Raw genomic sequence first — 14,566 nt, forward strand, 5'->3', positions numbered from 1 at the left:
TGATAGTTGGGAAAGTTCGAGACGACCCCCCCCCCCCGCCCCCCGGCACCTACATCTTTAATGATAAGTAAGACCTCTGCAGATTGATTTAATTACTTTGTATCAAGGTTTTCATTATATAAAACTGTGTCAAGATTTTTGCCATGACAGGATTCCACAAGGAGAAACGTATAAGTAATTTGACCATGCTATTCATTTAATAAGCAAAAAACACGTCTTTTGCATATCCAAACATGATATAATATCTTGTATTTTCTGATTGCATTCAAGAAAGCGCTGTAAATCATATGTTAAAATAAGCAAATAACATCAAACAGAGGTTTGCACGTTCTCATGATATAAAAAAATTATTTTTTGATAAGGATATAAAAAAATTATATACTTAATCAATACAACAACTATGCATCAGTCCCAAACAAAGTTGCGGACTTGCAGTCGGCTATGTGAATCCTCACTTCTTCATTTAAGCTCAACTCATATCATCATACTAAATAAATAAAAGTGAAATAAGTTAAACACACACACACGCACCGCACATATATAATAGAATTAATAATAATATTAATAACAATAATAATAATAATATTAAAAGTTCCCTACAAGTCTAAAACCTGTTTCCAACCGGAAGATAGCACATATATGGATCTTTTTCTTCCATTGTGCCCTATCTTTAGCTAAGTGTAATACACTGCTCCAAAATCTTCTCCAAAGCCTAATGCACACCCCCAACCCCACTCCTTCCCACAGAGATATGAATTCTCCATCCTGAGTAAGCGGAAGTCAGAATGATATCACGCAAGAGCAAAGCTCATACAGAGAGGCAAAGCATATAAAAATATGAAGCAGAACGTGAAATCCAGTGTTCGATATCTGCACTAAATTGCTCTATATTACCAGTCTCCGTCAAATTGATACACCAGGATGATAATGTCCTCATTATGAAAATGATAGGCTTAAAGATAGATTTAAATAAAAGAAACATACTGGTCCATACTGCTGTCTATGCTGAGTTGAAGGAAGGGAATGGAAATCTGCATCCAGTACAGCAATGACACTGTTCAAAGCAACTGCAACAAAAGCACGCATCATTAGTGATTGCCTGATCCTTCACGCATGCGCCTGATCCTTCCAGATCATGTAGTCAAAATTACTCAAACAGAAAAAGGGCAGAGATCAACTGATATTTATTATCAAATCCTCAATTAAGAAAAAAACAAGGCCAGGTGAAAGCTCAAACTCTAACTAAGGCCTGCAGCAAACAGGTCAGACATTATATCAGGCTGAAGCAGAATCTCTTCAAACACCAATAAGAATTACTAAAGCTACTCAGTTTAATAGACTTTGTGAAGATGGAGGACTTTCGGAAGACAAAACAAAAGGCACAACTGAGGATGTCATGGAAGAGGAATAGCCGTCTTCAATTATTTCAGAGTCAAAGCAGAAGAAACAGAGGAAAACAAGGAAAATAGCGCATGCAAGGACCGATGGTACTCTTCAAACTACACAAGAATTTCAACAAACTAAAGATGCTATGTTTTTTCCATTTTGCAGTTCCATGAAACACAGGAAAGGATCTTCCAGCAGAATGACCATGGATTAGACAAAAGATTACTGCTATCAGCTATGCTAGGAACATGAATGCAACTTAAAAGTGAAGATATGGCATTTCAATTCTTTAGAATACCATCTATTGCAAAAGGGTGGGGATTATGTTACTTGAACCCGGAAATTAGTACAGAGAGAGACCTCAATAATTAAAACAGGAATGGAATTTTTAATTTCAAAGCTCTTCATGGCTTCTTATGATTTCATATTAACGCATCAAATAGAGAACAATCATAAATCCTATCATAGAGCTCCGCTGAAACCTGGTTAGATATCAGAGGTCTGAAATTCTATTTTAGCTCTTGATCACGATATCAAGTTTGAAGTACTTTCCAAATCCATTCAGCAGTTCAGTTCTAAATCTGCCAACAGATTAAGCTCTTACCGATACCATCCTCCGCAGCGCTCTGTGTGCATCCCACGGCATCCCACCAATCAACTCCAACCAAAAGACTCCACCAAAATCTTCCAATAGAAAGAAAAATATGTCATCTCAGGGAAGACGGTTTAATATCATAAACCAAATACTATCTAACTATTTTTATAAGGTACCAATACTATTCTAACTAGATGTAATAACAGTCAGATTGAAATGTCTTAATTGAGCATATTAAAATGATTCAAAAATTTAAGTATAGTGCGCAAAAGCACATGTACCTCTCAGCAATTGCTCGTTCCCAATTCGCTGAGTCAGCTTTCCCCTGATTACTTGGAACAGCAGGAGGAAGAACTCGAATAATCTTCAAAATTGTACAATCTCTGCTGGTATCATGCCAAACAGAAGCTGAGCAGCAACTTGTCGAAGAGAAGGCAGGAGCAGAAATGGCAGATCCAACATCAATATGGTAGTTATCAACAGGGGTGAAGCTTGGACCTGAGAATACATGGACGCCACCTCGTAGAAAAGCGACAGCTATCTCACCACCATGAGCAGAATACACTATACGGGCAAGAGTTCTAACATCACTTGGAAGATCAAAGGGATCAAAACTAACCCTCTTTCCCATCTCCACACCAGAGTCAGCCATGTTTCTTCCATCAGAAACTGGTCCTGCTCCCACTGCTAGGGGTCTCTTAAAATCATTTCCTGCTGGGATACATTTAATTACTTTACTCACCCATACTGTCTGTTTTGGCGCCTGTCCACCAAAGCTGGATGTAGGATTTCCAAATATTTGGTGGAGGACAACATCCTCCACAGATGATTCCCAACGTTGAACCCTCCATCCTGTGATTGAAGGACCTTCATCGGGATCATAAGGCGACATGTACTGACCTACAGAGACAAAAAGAGTAAAGATTAGCTAACAAATATAAACTTGGAAAAAGTTAGTGCCAGAAAGAAAACCAGAGAAGGGGGGAAACCATCCTCACTAGAAAAAATTGAAGGGCAAAGAGGGACATTAGGTCCATATCCGTACCCTCAACAATCACAACAGCTATAACAGAACCACCACGGGTCGGATCAAAAGCAACTGCAGTAACACCAGAACCCCATGTTGTGGTAGCTGTGGATTGAGCTGCTGCTTCAGGACTAACATATGCAGAAAAGTTGGAAACTGGTGAACAATGAAGTGCGACCATGTCATTGTAATGTTGCTCCATTAGTTTTTTGCCTTGCTTAGCCTCTTGTAATAAATACTCCTGCCAGCTAAACAAATATGCAGCCAAAGGGGCAAATCCATCCCAAGAAGGTGGATTAAGGGACGGTGGAACCCCATTGCTCACACTTGTCTTTGGAATTGCTTGAAATCCATTACCAGGGCCAGGTGTCACCTCCCAGACGACAACAGTTGATGGATTGACAATGGGAACTCCAGCAACATGCATTGCTCCAGAGTCTGTTATGATAGCATCAGCAGCCATGATGCCACTAGGACCAGCTCCCAATAGCCCTTTGCTTGTGCAAAACCATTTTGATGGTGTACCATTCTGATTAGGTGGCCATTGAGACCAATGGAGCTGAACAGACCCTGATGAGAAGACAGAGCATACACACAGAAAATTTGGCCATCCAGCTGCAATCAAAATTAAAGTAAAACTAATTAAGGAAAAATTTCAATTAAAATTGATACTTTGAATATGAAGAACGCCAAGGGCACATGATGGCAGAAGTAGCAGGATCAGCAGCAGAACAGCAGTGTAGTGCTTATGGGATTGACTGAGGTCCAAGGTCAATTATTTTAATATGGTATTAGAGCCAAACTCATCTCTATTCTTGGTTTACCCACCGTTGGGCCCCCATGTTATGTTGTTCACGTTCCAAATATCCCGTCTTGGGTGTGCAAGAGGGTATTAGAGTCCCATATTGGTTGAGAATATGAGCTGTCTCCTCATATGGTCTTGGGCAATTCTCGCCTCATGAGCAAGTATTTGGGATTGAATTAGGCCCAAAGGTCCAGTCTTAACAGCCTTAAACGTTGGGGTACGCCATCTGGAGTCAAGCGTCCCATACCACTAGTAAGGCAGTTTCATTGCACCTTGGGTTCATTTGAGGTTACTCAAACCTCGAAGCTAAGCGAAATATAACCATACTTCTCCTCACTTAGGTAGAGCTTCTATTTAGGCACCAAGATGCTAAGGATGTGTCCCACACCTATGGACTACTAAAACGAGCAGTACTGAACAATAACTATTTCACTTAATTATAATTTCATCAATTCCTTTATCCAAATAATTGTTGTTTGTGAATATAGTTATTATTTTTGAATTACATATATTTTTTTCTTTTACTTTTCTTCAGTTGCGCACTTTTTCATAAAGCTCGCGCTTTACTCGAGCTATATGCATTACTTGCGCTTTGTGCTTAAAGCCCACAGCAGATATCAATGCTTTTTTCATTTTTTGCCTATGACAACATTGCTTGTAACACGCACCATAAATGTTTTTGAATCACTTTACATATATCCCTACTAACTACTCATTTGATGGAACATATATAAAAAGAGAGAGAGAAACAAGGAACCTACCTGGAGATTGTGGTTGCTGTGAAAGGAATTTCTCCTCAAATGTTGACTTAGCGGAACCACCAGTTCTTGTTGAAAGCCACCTATACTAATGTTAGGTAAAACAAAAACAAGATATGAACCAATCAAATTATGCAAATTCTTAAATACAAATTTCGAGATATCATAACAATTGCATACCGGAGAAACTCCTGATAACCACTTTGTAACAACTGCAATATCTTGACGCCATTCATACTCTCGCTGCCAACAGCTGGCATCTCGTACCAGATTAGCTGGACCCTGAGTAACCAAGCATACATGTTAGGTAAGAATACTTTTTTGAAGCAACAACAGAAATAATCATGAACGTGTAGCATATGGGCAAAACCAAGACTCAATCAGGTATTGGCTACCGGGTGTGACATGGAAAAAGTGAGAAACCCCACACCAAGAACTTGCAAGTCACCGAAAATACATGCAAACAGAAAGTGAAGAGGGCAACAGAATGCACTATAATCCAGAAAACCAGCTTACTTGAGAAGTCTGAGTCCAGATTGTTATTCTCCCATGAAAGTTAGCTATGAGCAGCGCACGCGGACAAGAAGTAGGAGACCATTCAATGAATTGGACAGAATCACGAGGGGAATCTGTAGAACATAAAAAGTTGTAAAATATGAAATATCAAAAACATACCACCAGCCATAAATGAAAGGTAACCAATTCTGCACAGAAGTTAAAGGTGTGCATCTCTTTAGAGAAAATTCAGTTCACTACAACAACAGCACGATGTACCAGAATTTTTAGGGCCCATTTAGTTATGTGAAAAAAAACGCCTACCCATTTGAAATTAAAACAGCCCAAGTGCTCTCGAAAAGACACTCGGTTGTTTCAAACAGTCAAACGTGGGCTTCAATGGTGTTTCTTAACTACATGCAACCATTTTCTAATCCAACGCAATCTTGTAATAATCAATTAACTGCATTTCCAATGAATAGTTCTTTATAATAAGGTCGAAGCTTGATTCAGGCTTTGCGTGGAAACTAGAAGGATCATTTTTGTCGAAATGCAATTGTACCAGATATTTATGATCGTTAAGATAATTCAAATGTTCGGTTCAATTGGAAACTCCCAGATATTTTAGTATGAACAGTGATTAGCAATCTGGCACACTTGCCAGTAGATGTATGTCGGAATTTTTTTTGAAAAAAACCAATCCCAAAAACAAATGAAAAGAGCCATCAGAATTCTTCAATACTCTGAAGGTACAATCCATATTTTACCCAGAAAGTTGAAAACTTAATTAGTTGCCCCTACATGAAGAGCTGTTTATCCATCACAGCTTTGCATTGCACCATCTGTTATATATTCTTCTATTCACCATTTCTAAAACATCTCTGATTTTCCTTATATTTGCAAGAAAATAAAAAAAGAAAAAGAAAATCCCATTCATAAAAGACTGCTGACTCTAAAGCAGCAGGCCTCATTTTTGAGGTTCTAAACGCGTTCGCAAAAGGAAGACAAATCGACAGGGTCACTTGTGAAAGAACTAGCCGAAGGGGACCATCACAGTTGGGGCGGTGGATGACAGGCTAGCTCCTTGGCCATTACAAAGGTGAGTACAAATTGCAGCTATTCAATGCACATAAACAGAAAAAATGAACGAGTAACAAAGTTGGCCAAAAAACCCCTCCAATTAAGGCACTCAAGCTTCAGAACATGCAACAATATTACCCCAGTAATCAATACCGGAAAGTTATTTTACAATACCTGCTATAACATTGAACACAGTGCACTCAGTTGGTCGTTCTGGGATGACTATATGTATAGGGATCCAGAAAGGTGGATTTGCATTTGAACTACAAAAAGTTAGAGACTAATAAGAATAAAACAATACATGCAAAGAAATAAAGTGATATCTCGAGAATTTGACCACATTGAATTTGTTGAAAATTAGCACAGCCTTCGCATCTTTTAGTGGAAACACTGAAAAAGTTCTTGATAGCCAAGCGCAATAAATTACAGTGTGCTGAAATAATTTGAACAAATTATACCACTTACTATGATGGAAATCAAACCTCTAACCTTGGAATCCTTGCACATGTTTCGGAAGCACAAGCTATTGCATTTAGCTTGCCACACCAAGCAACAGCGCTGAGAAAACAATCAAATAACATCAAAGGCATGCTCTTGATAGCAAATTGAAGGATATACACATTCTTGATAGCGAATTGAAGGGCATACACATAACATTAGATGTATGATAAATCATGAAAACCCAATCATCAATAGTTACAACAACAACAACCCAGTGGAATCCCACAAGTGGGGTCTGGGGAGAGTAGTGTGTACGCAGACCTTACCCCTACTCCTGGAGTAGGGAGGTTGTTTCCGATAGATCCTCGCTAAAGAGGATGAAAAGAGACAGTGGCGCAGTAATATCAGAGTAAGCAAGAAAGAAAGAGAGATAACGTCAGCAACGTAATACCAGAAAATAGAGAGAATGCAATAACAATAAGCAGTAACAATAGTACAGTACTATAGACACAAAAGAGTAATATGGATACAACAAGAGCCACTAGCACCTTAAGACACTACACTATCGGACTAGTCTCCTACGATCTAACCTGCAGTCCTAAATAAGTAATATGGACACAATCGAAGCCACTAGCAGCCTAAGGCAAACATACGCTAGCCTCCTACTTCCTAACCTTCAACCTTAATACTTGCCCTCCACAACTTCCTATCAAGGGCCATGTCCTCGAAAATCTGAAGTCGCACCAGGTCCTGCCTGATCATCTCTCCCCAATATTTCTTTGACCGTCCTCCACCTTTTCTCACACCCGTCAAAGCCAGTCATTCACACCTCCTAACTTGGGCATCCGCTTCTCCTCCGCAAATGCCCGAACCATCTAAGCCTAGCTCCCTGCATCTTGTCTTCTATAGGAGCCACGCCCACCTTCCTCTGGATATCTTCATTCCTAATCTTATCCAACCTAGTGTGCTCGCACATCCATCTCAACATCCTCATTTCTGCAACTTTCATCTTTTGAATATGAGGATTCTTGACTGGCCAACACTCAGCACCATATATCATGGCCGGTCTAACCACCGCTAGTAGAACTTACCTTTTAGTTTTAAAGGCACCTTCTTGTCACACAAGACACCAGACGCTAGCCTCCATTTCATCCACCCCACCCCTATACGGTGCGTAACATCCTCATCAATCTCCCATCCTCCTGGATAACCGACCCCAGGTACTTGAAGCTCTCTTTCTTGGGAATGATTTGAGATTCAAGCCTCACGTCCATGCCCGCTTCTCCCGAAATGCCGTTGGACTTGCACTCCACGTATTCTGTCTTAGTCCTACTCAACTTGAAACCTTTAGACTCAAGAGTCCGTCTCCAAATCTCCAACCTCTCTCGTTAACACCGCCTTGCGTCTCATCGATCAGAACAATATCATCGGCGAATAACAAACACCATGGCACCTCCCCTTGTATATGGTGTGTCAGTGCATCCATCGCCAGAGCAAATAAGAACGGGCTGAGCGCCGAGCCTTGGTGTAAACCCATAACAACCGGAAAATGCTCAGAGTCGCCCCCCACTGTCCTAACCCGAGTCTTAGCTCCATCATACATGTCCTTAATCACCCTAATATAAGCAATCGGAACACCTTTCGCCTCCAGGCATCTCTAAAGAACTTCCCTAGGGACCTTGTCATATGCTTTTTCTAGGTCAATAAACACCATGTGCAAATCCTTCTTCCTATCCCCGTATAGCTCAACCAACCTCCTTATAAGATGGATAGCTTCCGTAGTAGAACATCCAGGCATGAACCCAAACTGGTTATCGGATATCGACACCGACCTCCCCACCGTCACTTCCACTACCCTCCCCCAAACCTTCATGGTATGACTTAGTAACTTGATACCCCTATAGTTGTTACAGTTCTGGATATCGCCTTTGTTCTTATACAACGGTATCATCATACTCCACCTCCATTCTTCTGGCATCTTTTTCGTCCTGAAAATAATATTAAACAGTCCAGTTAGCCACTCCAATCCCGCTCTACCCACCGACTTCCAGAATTCTACCGGAATCTCGTTGGGCCCGGTTGCCGCTGCGCATCTTACGCATAGCCCCCACGACCTCATCGACCTTAATGCGCCTACAGTAGCTAAAATCTCGATGACTATCAGAGTGTTCCAATTCCCCTAGCACAATATCTCTGTCCCCTTCGTCATTCAACAATTTATGAAAGTAAGTCTGTCATCTCCGCCTTTGTCCCCCAGTTCTTCGTACGGGCGACCAAACGCAGCAGTCTTGGCCTCCGTAACTGCTAACTTCGCCACCTTCCTAGATGTCTTATATCTTTCTCTGTTCATCCTATTTTCCTCTTCGTCTGTACTCTCCACTAATCTCTGGTATGCCGCTTTCTTTTCTTCCATCTTTCCCTGGACCTCGACGTTCCACCACCAGTCGCCCCTGTGACCGCCCGAGTAACCCTTCGAGACCCCTAACACCTCTTTCGCAATCTCCCTTATACAATTCGCCGTCATTTTCCGCATATCGCTCGCGTCCCCGCTATTCCTCCAAGCATCAGTAGTTGAATAGCAAAATAGACGTCATCATTTACATGTTAATAAAAAATGGAATTTCAGGCTCACCTCCATCATAGCAGCATTGAAAGGAAAGAAGATTCTTATAACGACAAGCATAAATGTAAAATAATGTGTACAAGCACAATCTGCTATGTCAAAAATTGAATAACTAGCATGGAGACAAAGCTCCAACACCCGATGATTTGAACATGGCATAGCCTAATATTGGTCCAACATAGTTATGGCAGATGTGATTTATCCAGTGAAATAAGACACAAGCCCACTTTATTGCTTAATGCCTAACATTCTAGAGAGAGGTGGGGCTAGTGATATTAAACATATCATGCATATCCGACTGCAGGGACTCCCGTGAGACAATAGCCAAGCTTTTTCCTCTTATATTAAGAATAGCGCTTATGGGGATTTTATCTGGCACAAAAAAGGCAATTGTGGGACAAAACAAACTTAGATGCTACATTGCAAGTTGATCTTGAGCATGCTTACAGTTACATTAATATGCCACCCTTGATATCATATGGCATTTGGGAGAAGACGGATCTGATAGACTAGATGATGTATTTCCAAAATTAAATTCTCTATTCTCATCCTATCAAGTCTATTCATTTCCTGTGCGTTCTTCACCCAAGCCCCATAATACTTCTAAAGCTGTGTTTTTAAAGATGAAAATGCAAAAGAAAAAATTATCTATGGAGCTATAAGCAAAAAAGCGAGAAGCAAAGTGTATGCTCTTTCGAAGTCAAATTTCTCTTAATTTATTGAAGATACAGATATTAGACTTCAAAACTTACAACATCAGAATGAATTGAACTTACTAATTTCAGCATTGATCGTACAATAGCGAGAATTTTCTTTTTATCAAGACGATAGTGACAATATTAGCACAACTTGTAGGATTAAAAATAATTAAAATGCAGTTTCAATAAGGTCATGGAAAGATAAATTTCAATTGCAAATTTAAAATTCAATATTCGACTAACCAATGATTGAAAAAGCATTTCTTTGCAGCATTCAATTTCATGTTTAATTAGTTTAGCAATTGTACCCAAAGAGTAGGAAAAAAAGAAGAAAAGGGAAGTTCCCTATTGGAAGCACCAGAAGAGTTCGAAGTGCATCACTCCACACATGAGGTGATAACCCCTCACTTCGATTGTTTTGTTGCTCAATGGCTTTGACGATAATCTTAAGCAGCTGCATACATTTGTTTGCTGCTGACAAAAAAAACATTTGTTTACTGCTACCAACAACTGGTTGAAGCCAACTTCCATATAATTCTTTATTAATCTTCATAGAATATATCTAATTGTCAATCTAAATGAAGATCAAACAACCCCACCCCCCAACCGAATACCAAAAAAAAGGATGATGATGAGTGAGCAAAAGAGTGAGTTATTCTTCATGATTGACCTAGAAACCATAGCCGCTAGACCATAATTGGTTCGATCATTAGGTAAATATTCATTATGTGGTCATGGTTGCTCCTTAAGACAGTGACTTGATTGAATCTCTGTCTACTAGTTCCCTGGTTGAAGAAGATATAAATGTTTTAATAAGTTTAGGATTAGGATCAGTAAACTCTTCTTTTCTTATATAGAAGCAACAGCTTTTTCACCACTCAACTTCTTCAATCGTCCAGGAAATCTTGTCTTTCACTTTCATGTTCTTTTACAATAACCTCTAAGATAAGCCATAATCACCCTTCCTATTCTTGGTTTTTCCATAACAAACTAAGGCACTGATACAAAAAGGAAGGAGAACTTCTTTCCCTGTTCTCCGAGTCAAGACCAGTCTACACCATCATAGCAACTAGCAAACATGGTCACAAGAATCGGAAATTTCAAAAAAAAAAAAATAGATCTATTGGCAGCCAATATACTCAGTTCATACAGGAGATAAAAAAATTTGATGAAATTGATAGGTAGCTACACAACTCAGATATGTTGGAAGGTCGTCTTCACAAAATGTATGTTCTAAGCACTTCTCAAAAAAAATCCTTCTAGGAAAATGTATTTTCTGGACATTACAGTATGGATATGCAGAGAGATGTTAAACCAGGAACCTTCACCACTTTATGCAATGTAGCGAGACAAACAGAACAGCTTAAGTCTTACTGTCTCTAGTTCCCTCCATTGAATAGTTAAAATAATTACTTCTCAGTTAGGAATAAATAAGAAAAAGAAAAGAGGTGCACCCAAGGGGAAGATTGGGCGTCATTTGTAGAGAATCATGTTCTGATGTAAATTCTCTACTTTTGGTATACTATTGTATACGGGAATTTTCTCCCTTTTGATTAATATGATTTACCTTATGAAAAAAAAAGAGGTGCACCCAAGGGTGTCACCTAGAGGTCAATCAAGTGGATTGAGAAACCTAAGGTCTCAAAGTTCCAGTCCCAACGGAGGCAAAAACATCTTCTCAATTGTCCAAGCCTTGGTGGATAGAGTTACCTGATACTTCTGCTGGTGGGAGGTAGCAAGTACCCCGTGGAATTAGTTGAGGTGCGCGCAAGCTGGTCCGACTACCACAATTATAAAAAAGAAAAAAAGGAAAAAAGAAAAAAGAAAAAGGGGGGGGGGTGTACTTTCATCTCTTCTATATCAAGAACTCCTCTCGTCTCTTGTTTCACTTAATCTATCGTCTTACTACCCCACTGCGAAAGAAAAGATGAATACCCCATTGAGCACATAAGATGCTATGGCAGAGACCAGAGGAAATATAAAAAATTTCCACACTAGTATGTTTCAAATACTGAAACTAGGATAATTTCAAATACCAGGATAATTCTCTCTCTATCCAGAAATCACGGATGTTTTGATGAAATATCAACTGCTAACCACTCACTTAAGGCTAGATGTCTTTTACTTTTACTCGTATTTTAGTTGGCAAAATCTTTCTTGTAACTTGCCCTGTAGATATTTTTTTGAGAGAGGGTAACAATTTTATTCATCAGTTTTCAATCAGCACCCAAAATAGGGTTGGTATCTAATACTTACAAGAAGAAAACGCCTGCAATTCTTACAAGGAGTCATAAAAGTCAAGCAATGATTCTGCATCATCTACCAGCTGTTAAAATTAGAGGAAACTTGCCCTATAAATATTCTGGACTTTATCAGCTCCCTAACAGTCTAGGCATATGTACTGGAGCTGTTTCTTCTTTTTGAAGTCCTTATCTTTGAAACTTTCATCTCCTTGATGCCAGTCAATGAAACTATTCACTTAATCAAAAAAGAAATCTCTGTATCCAGAAAATGAACAGAGAGAATCAAAGAGCTCTAGGAACAATGAACACTGAAACTAAAAGAATACATCAAAGTTCCCTCTATTGTTCTTAAGACCATATTGAAAATGTAATTCTGTTTTTTTTCTCATTTCTTCCACATTCTAGTGAAGAATTTTATTCAAATAAAGCAGATTTTTGTCTAATTTTGTTATGCATAGGTGAATTACTGCATATATGAACAAAATATACTGTGCAATTCCTTATGATATATCTGGAAGTTAAACTTTTAGCTAGATGATTACGAGGAGCCAAATGTCCTAGTAGTATGGTCTAGGTAGGAGACAAATGGTCGGACTAACAAGTCAACACTTTGATTAGCCCCCTTGCTATCATTGAAGCAGTGTTTGATTCTCTGCAACTTTAGAACTCAATTGAGTGACTTTCACCACTTCAAAAGTTAAACTGGGACGTCCCAGCATGTTTTCAATATTCGGCATAACTGACCCCTTTTAACTAAGTAATCCTCAATAAATGACTAATGATAATTTTTTCTGCTTTTTCCTTCTCAAAAAAATATTTTTTTCTGCTTTTCTCAAATTTGGTCATTTCCTTGCTTCTTTAGCTTCATTACAAATGTTCAAGCTAAATTTGATAAAAGAGAACCACTCTAATCAAGATAAAATTATTATTATCCTCTTCTAATTAACTTCTCCAGTATGAGCTTCACATCTTATGTAAACTCACATTGCTGGTATAAGACTAGTCAATTTATGATGATCTATTGTTAAAGACGTGATTAGCTCCATAGGAGACAATATGAGCAAAAGACAGGAATCCCCAAATCCCGCAGAAAAGAAGTAAATACAAGTGTGTTCTCCCTACTCGCTTAAGCTTTTAGATTAGATGGTCACGCATTTCAACATCTATCACAACATAGAAGATTCATGTAGCCCAGAACTGAGACCTAGTTATTGTTGTTGTTTTATTCTCAGCAAAATTACTGAAATATAAGAAGAAGCTATGATCACATCAGAAAAATTCAGCAATAAAAAAGAATCACCTGAAATTGCGGCAAAGTTCAGGAACACTCATTTTATGAAGCAAATTGGACCTAGGTTGTTTAAGCCTAATGCAAAAAACGGTAGCAGGATTCACAGAATCCTCATCCATGGGATCGTCGTTGTCGACAGAAGAAACCTCCTTCTCAGTCGCCACGATTGCAGTCCCCGGGTGATCGTCTTCACCAGTATCAGGTTTGTCCTGAACCTTAATAGAAGCTTCGAGAGAATTCGTAGTAGTAATAGCAGAAGAAGACTCCTCTTCAGAGTCTTTAACAGCAACAAGTGGAGGAGGTGGTGGTTGTTGATTATTCATTTGAATAAACCAAAAAGGTACAAAAACCCTAATTAATTTATATATTTTTGTTGGAATTGTATACGTATATAGTGAGAGAAACAAGTTAGAGAGAGAAGTGGGTGGCCTAAAGTCTTAACAATTGAAGGCGACAGGAATCACTATAGTGTGTGAATGTGTGTGTGTGAGAGAGAGAGATATTTGAGTGTGTGGGGTTAGGGTTTGCGTTGGATCGGAGAAATTGGGGGAAATGTGAAGTCACTCACAACAAGTGACGAGATTCCAGATGGTGGAATTTTTTTAGCTTTTCTTTTAAGCTGCTGTCAGTGTTTTATTACTACAGCCTTTTTAAGGCCAAACTCGCCCTATCACTGCTTGTTTTCTGTTGTTTCTAAAATGTTTGGTTCAGTTGGCTGAGTGGGGCGTTGGTGCTGCTCTTGTGATTGGACAGGTTTCATATAATAGTGGTAACAATATGTACTGGACTTCTACTACTTTATCTCTAAGGCATCTCCAACAATCACTCTATTTTCTGCATCATTTTTCACTCTAAAATGGTGCAACACCAAATCTACTCCAACAATCACACTATTTTTTACACCAAATTTTCTCTCTCTTCTATATTATATTATTATCTTCTATTTACTTTTCATTTTTTATTTCCTTCAAACTAATACTATCTTTTTTCTTTTTTCCATATTCATTATATATAATTCACATTCACCACTTATATAATCATTTATTACAAAATTTTACATAAAGGATAAATTACCAAAAAGTGAAATCATTAATAAAACATAATTAAATAAATATTACATCATA

At 38.8% G+C, this 14,566-nt stretch overlaps 1 protein-coding gene across 2 annotated transcripts in view; it reads right to left on the bottom strand.

Moving 5' to 3' along the window:
* LOC109217395 (mediator of RNA polymerase II transcription subunit 16) overlaps positions 1 to 14,167 on the bottom strand; it is a 20,543-nt gene extending 6,376 nt beyond the window's left edge. The window contains exons 1-10 of one of the 2 annotated variants that reach the window (XM_019381634.1): positions 13,452 to 14,167; positions 6,636 to 6,704; positions 6,321 to 6,409; positions 5,088 to 5,200; positions 4,752 to 4,853; positions 4,575 to 4,659; positions 3,027 to 3,623; positions 2,263 to 2,881; positions 1,991 to 2,070; positions 985 to 1,067 (exon numbers count right to left, since the gene is read on the bottom strand). In XM_019381634.1, the coding sequence (XP_019237179.1) occupies positions 985 to 1,067; positions 1,991 to 2,070; positions 2,263 to 2,881; positions 3,027 to 3,623; positions 4,575 to 4,659; positions 4,752 to 4,853; positions 5,088 to 5,200; positions 6,321 to 6,409; positions 6,636 to 6,704; positions 13,452 to 13,765 (2,151 nt within the window). In that variant the 5' untranslated portion in view covers positions 13,766 to 14,167. Of the gene's footprint in view, positions 1 to 984; positions 1,068 to 1,990; positions 2,071 to 2,262; positions 2,882 to 3,026; positions 3,624 to 4,574; positions 4,660 to 4,751; positions 4,854 to 5,087; positions 5,201 to 6,320; positions 6,410 to 6,635; positions 6,705 to 13,451 lie in introns of those variants that run through there. The other variant, XM_019381635.1, reaches the window with a different exon arrangement.
* Between the last annotated feature and the right edge of the window lie 399 nt (positions 14,168 to 14,566).

Source organism: Nicotiana attenuata, unplaced genomic scaffold, assembly GCF_001879085.1.
Source record: "Nicotiana attenuata strain UT unplaced genomic scaffold, NIATTr2, whole genome shotgun sequence".
Classification (NCBI taxonomy): Eukaryota; Viridiplantae; Streptophyta; class Magnoliopsida; order Solanales; family Solanaceae; genus Nicotiana; species Nicotiana attenuata.